General features: G+C 30.3%; 1 protein-coding gene across 1 annotated transcript; it reads left to right on the forward strand.

Moving 5' to 3' along the window:
- The first annotated feature begins 1,328 nt into the window (after positions 1-1,328).
- LOC110718228 (dehydrodolichyl diphosphate synthase 2-like) lies at positions 1,329-5,482 on the forward strand. The gene is made up of 3 exons (XM_021897051.1): positions 1,329-2,186; positions 4,032-4,099; positions 4,686-5,482. Exons 1-3 carry the CDS (start codon positions 1,827-1,829, stop codon positions 5,122-5,124), a joined length of 867 nt encoding a protein of 288 aa, XP_021752743.1. The 5' UTR covers positions 1,329-1,826; the 3' UTR covers positions 5,125-5,482.
- The last annotated feature ends 1,046 nt before the right edge of the window (positions 5,483-6,528 follow it).

Here is a 6,528-nt window from a genome sequence, read left to right on the forward strand (position 1 = left end):
TCTGGTTAAAAATGTAGTAGTGTTGTTTTGTAAATAACATATAGCTATTTTTTTTTTTTAAAAAAAAATCCAGCTTTATGTTCTTTATATATATATATATATGTAAGAACATCCGTAATATTAATAAAAAACATGATAATATAATGTAATGAATATTATTTTTATTCAGCCAAAAAAAAAAAAAACAAGAACATAATAGTATTTTTTAAACAACATCTAGCTTTTCAATTTTTAAATGAATCATTTGTTCCATAATTGAAGATTTTTGGTAATTATTTCCAAATCTCAATTTTTAAATTTGTATATTTCTTTCATATTTTAATTTCACTTGTTTGAAGTCTTTAGATAGAGGAATAAAAATCTTAGAGAGAGAAATAGAAAATTTATAGGGAAAAAGAAATTCTACCGATAGGAAACGACGGTTGCGCATATAAATCGAGTTTCGTGGTTCTTTTGATCATTGTTTGGTTAATGGAGTGATTGTTAATGAAGGTAAATATGTGGATTTGTTAATCACATTAAAGATCGAAGGTAATTTTGAATGAAATTTTGTACAATATTTATTTTTCATTAATTGTGTTATTTTAGATTTGAATTAGAATATTTTGTAATCATAAAATTCATTTTTTATTTTCCTTTTTGAAATTTGATGAATATGGATGTTAAATTTGAGAATAATGTGACAAAGGTTGAAGATATAAATGTTCTTTATAAGATAGTGTTATGTTCATTGTAATTAATAGCTCTATGTTCTTTTTATATCTTTTATATTCTTTTATTATATAATTCATGTTATTTTTAAATAGACACTCATAAACTATCACGTTCACTACATTATATTTTAACAAGATGTTCTTTAATCTTTACAATTCTATAACATGTTCTTTTCACTTTAACTAAATGTTCTTTTCATTCTAGTTAAATGTTGTTTACATCTCTATACAATGTTCTGTCCATTTTTTTTTTTTTTTTTTGGGAACGGATGCACCATGCACAAGGTACATCACCCCTCCACAAACCACTAATTGCTTATATGTATATAATATTTTATGTGTTAAAAATACTTGCATGTTTAATTATACATAGTATAACATTTTTTGTTGCCTTTTGCTATATTAATCATATTGATCTCAAAAAAAAAAATTTAATCAATTTTGAAATTATATTGTATAAATAAATTTCAGTCATTGATCAAGCAATTCAAGCAGTTTAGAAAAAAAAAATTAAAAATTACCAGCTTTAACCATTCACTAATCATACATTTTTGGAAAAAAAAAGGAAATCATTCAGTTTCAAATCTACAATATAATCATTCATTAATCATGCATTAAACATAGTAGGATTTTGTAGGCCATACATCATACACGAAGTATTGGCACTATATATACTAGTTAAAGACAAGTACAAGAATGATGAAAAAAACAACCATCACCGCTTGAGCTGATTACCAACCAAAAATATATAGAGTATGACCTGAGTGATGCTACACATACAATGGTTGTATGTGGTAGCCCACATACAATACTATTGTATGTATGCCACATCAAAGGGGAGAAAAAAAATAAGTGGGAAATAAGATTAGGAAAGTGGACCCCAAAATACAAACCAATCAAATGCTGTTAACAATGGTTGTATGTAGGCCATCACATACAACCATTGTATGTGTAGCCTTTTCCGTATGACCTACAACAATAATTTCACAATTATATTCCAACAACTCCACCACTCATTTATTAGTCAATTACTCAACATAATTCCAACAATAGCAAAGCAAAGTTGAGTCAATAAATTCAAATAAAAAAAAGTTAAATAAAAAAAGGCCAAAAATGCAAAGATTGGTACAATTTGGTACATGTTTCAAGCACAAGCCTAGCCTTAATTACTTGTGTTTTACCCAAAACAACTCAAGCTATTGCTCAAAAATAGTTGTACTTGGAAACAACAATAAACACATCTACCAAAATGATGAAAAATACTTAGAGGTTGATCTTAAGAAAGAGCTTATTCCAAAACATGTTGCAATAATATTAGATGGTAGTAGGAGGTGGCTTAAGGCTCAAGGAAAACCTCTAAATTATGATCCCTTCTTTGAAGTTAACACCCTCTTTGCTGACCTTTGTCTTAAATGGGGTGTTTCTACTGCCACCACTTTTATGTATTCTTTCAAAAACCTACAAAGAGGACAAGTAAGTGTTCCTTTATCATCTTCTTTGATTATTTATTTATTTCATCTATGTATGTTAGCTCAAGTTAATCTATCTAGCTTAAGCCACTCGATCTCTTGGTCATTTGTATTGTTGAGATTATGGCCTCATTTGGTAATTAGCGTGAAGCTAGTTTTGTTGATTAAATTTGGTTGTTTTGTTATTGGTTTGAAAATGGTTGCGTTAATTATTATTATTTTTTGACTAATTAATTGTATCAGTTGTTTGCACAAATGTGTTCCATGTTATTCTGATTTTGACTTTAAGTATTTAACTCAATCTTATTTATAGTTGATTGTTGTAAGTTTAACGTTTTTATATTATAATTGCAAAGAAGAAATAATTCATTTCTGTTTCTTTTCTTTTTTAGTCCATAATTAGGGGGTGTCAATCGGGTTTTCGGTTTAGTTTTGGGTTCGGTTTATTAATTTTCGGTTTGTAACGGGTCGATTTTTAACGAGTTGGAATTATTAACAGTCAGTTCGGGTAGGTTTTAAATAATTTCGGGTCAGTTCAGTTTGGTTTATTTTTATTACAGATTCTTTTCGGGTTAGATTTTAATTGGGTCGGGTTATAACCGGTTCGGGTCATAATCGGTTCGGGTCAAATTCAGTCGCTTTAAGAACGGGGTATGTCAGTTTAAAGCGGGTTTTGGGTCAACACATATTGGGTCCTAATCGGGTTGGGTTGTAATCAATTCGGGTTGTAATCGGTTCGAGTTGAACTTAGTCGGTTTGACAACTAGTTTTGCCAGTTTTAAACGAGTTACGTTAATGTATATCGTCTAGTATATCTTCAATATTCTTTAATTAGTTATTCCATTAGATCATACGGAGTATTAATTAGTTATTTAACTTTATGTCCCTTTTTTGCATAATGATTTTAAGGATCAAATAATACTAACAAATCTAGAGTTAGCTTTTGATTTAGATTTTTGATTTTTTTAATACAATATAGTGTTCCATAAGCCATTACTCGTTAGAGGACGATAATATTGTAGCATAAGAGTTTCAATGACATAAAAATTCCAAACCTTTTCAATGTAAATACTTTATAATTCAAATTAAAAACCTTTTGTTTTACTATTGATAAAATGTACCCAATAAAAAGAAAAAAAAAACTACGGTCATAACAGGTTACGAACTTACGAATTATAAACGGTTCGGTTATTACCGATTACGGGTTGTAAACGGTTCGATCATAACTTATTACGGGTTATAAACGGTTCAATCCTAACCAATTACAGGTTGTAAACAATTTGGGTTTATCGGGTTTTTGTCAAGTTTAAACGATTTCGGTTTACAATGGATCGGGTTGCTATCGGGTTCAAAAGTACACGGTTCGGGTTGTTCTCGATTTTGGGTTGTATCAGTTCGGATTGATATCGGGTACGGTTCATTAATGGTTCTCAAACATTCGGATCTGTTCAGTTTCAGGTTTTAAAAAATCGTGTAGGTCAGTTCACGGTTTTAAAATAACAGGTTCTTAGCGGTTCGTTTCTTTTTGGAATAGTTCCAAACAGTTCAGGTCGGTTTTTGACATCTCTAGACATAATAGATTTAACTATTAGAGTGATTAATTATTATTGGTTAATAAAAATGCTCCTTTGATAATTTAATCACGTGTATCGGTGTAATTAATGTTTGTTTTTACTTTAATATTTTTTCACATTTTAATTAATCTCATATGTAACAACCTGAAAGCCTTGGTACAAAAGTGATTAAACATTGTTTATTTTTATTTTTTTTTAAAAAAACCATTTATTCATTGAACATTGTTATTTGATCCAGCTGCATTCCACTAAATTTTCTTCCAATTGAATTGCAGGAGGCCAGTGATCTATTGTTTGAGCAGCTTGAAAAATATTTAGAGAGTAATCTGCAGAATTTTGTAAGGTACTGTATATATTTACCATTATGGCCGATTGGCAGCATCCTAATCTTAATTGTTACTTGAATAGTTTGCAAATCATGCTAATTATCTTTAATGCATATATGGTGTATTCTTTTGTAAGTGTAGCTGGTGCACGTAAAAAGTCAATTATAGTTTACATTGTGGAAGAAAAGTTACAAACTTACATATTTCCTTTTGTTGATTGGTTCTAAATAAGTGTACGTAACAATCTGAGCGCGGGCACATTTATTGGCACATGCATTTACTAATACATATATAATTTTAACCTTTATATACTTTGTATATATTTGACTCTAATTTACCTTAGTAGAGATTATAAAAGTTGATTTTTGATCACTAATCTTCAATTACCATATTATATATATATATATATATATATATATATATATATATATATATATATATATATATATATATATATATATATATATTATTCTCATTATCTCTATTAAGTAAGCCAAGGGTAGAAAGGGTAGTTAAAATTAAAGTTGGTATATTTGTTTAAGCTATTCACACTTGGCTTGTTTAATACATTACATTATTTACATGTTTGCTATGAAATTGCAGGAAAGAAATTAAAGTTTCGATGATTGGAGAAAGATTGCTACTCCCCAAATCTTTACAAGACATTATAAAACAAGTGGAAGAAGTAACAAGAACAAAGCACACAAATAAGTTGGAGTTGATGTTAGCAATATGTTATTCAGGGACTAGAGATATATTGCAAGCTACTAGGAACATTTGTGAAAAGGTTAAGGCTGGGGTGATCGAACCCAAAGCTATCGACGAGACCTTGTTTGATCAAGAGCTATGGACTCGTGGCGCGCCTCACCCTGATCTGCTCATCCGAACTGGTGGTCGCCTCCGTGTTAGTGATTATTTGGTGTGGCAGTTAGCCCAAACCGAGCTCTACTTCTCCCAAGTTCCCGCACCGGAATTTGGAGAAGCTGAGTTCCTCCAAGCCTTGCGCTCTTTTCAGCAAAGGGAAAGGACATTTGGAAAGTGATCATATGTTCTAATTTGCATAAAATGTTGCTCGTATTAAATTGAAAAAGGACGTCAAGAAGTAAAGTCTCAAGGGATACAACTCACTAACCAAAAGGATTTATTGTGAGAAACTACCTATTATAAGCCATTTTTTCGGAGAAACAACCTTATAAAAAAATGATGTAAGAAACTAAGAACCTACCTATTTCCTCCGTTTTTTTAGTTGACACCGTTTGACTTTTACACTATTCACACAATACATTTTGACTCGCTTTTGTGGTTTATAGATATGATAAAATATATTCATGTGTAATCTTGTTTGAACTTTTCAATGTATATATTTTTTTTTTATTAATATTCACTTTTTTTTTGGGAAATGTTATACATAGCCCTTAGGGCTACATATAAGCATTAAATTTACATTTGAAAATTATAAAAAGTTAAGAAATCATCAAAATATAAACACTAATAACACTGATTTACGCGTGTTTTTGTCATGAATTCCTAATTTTATACAATTTCCAAGAGTATATTTAATGCTTATATATAGCCCTTACGGCTACATATAACATTACCCTTTTTTTTTATATATAATTTTACAATGTTGATATTTATAGATATTAACCGTTCAAAACATGCATTGACAAGCGTGATAATAGAAACATGTCAACAATAAAAAATGGAGGAAATAGATAGTTTCTTATAATTGTAGATAACTAGGTGTCATTATACATAATGTACAACTTGAGAACTCGTGAACATGCTAAACTATCTTTATAATTGTAGAACATTATATGTCATCCACACCTCGTAAGCACACCTTGTATCATGTATGAATTGTATGTGGACTTATATGAGTTGTACCCCGTAAACTTCGATAAATCCTCCATTGGAATTCTTAAGATCTTTTGGGCCCTTATGTTGAGTCTTTGTGTAGATTCTGAATTTATTTTTATTTGGGTTCTATGTTCAAAGTACAAGTTTGTTAAGAATGTTGAAAGTTTCAAATTCATATTTAGAATTTCAAATTCAATTCACTGATTTCATATTTGAGTTTCTGTTTCTGCTTCCTTCCTTTTCTTACTCATTGCACTCATTACCCTAGCTGCGGTGTAAAGTAAGCCATAGGGTCTGCAACTGTCTCGACTCGCTTTTCTAGGGTTATCGACATGTGGAACTGATTATCTTCCAAAGTATGAGTTTCATCCTCTATTTCAATTTCGGGTTGTGTTGTTTCATTCCTTGCTGTTTTCACTTGATTTACTATTCTACTAATCGCGGGTGTTTCCTGATTTTCAGCCATTATTGTTTGCCTTGCTATTTTTGTGTGTGAGGTTCTTAGGCGATAGAAGCGATCACAACCCCCTCCTTCTAGCGCCAAATTGTTTCGGTCAGGATCTAATAACCCGAGAGTCTGAGCTCG

The sequence above is a fragment of the Chenopodium quinoa genome, unplaced genomic scaffold, assembly GCF_001683475.1.
Source record: "Chenopodium quinoa cultivar QQ74 unplaced genomic scaffold, ASM168347v1, whole genome shotgun sequence".
Classification (NCBI taxonomy): Eukaryota; Viridiplantae; Streptophyta; class Magnoliopsida; order Caryophyllales; family Amaranthaceae; genus Chenopodium; species Chenopodium quinoa.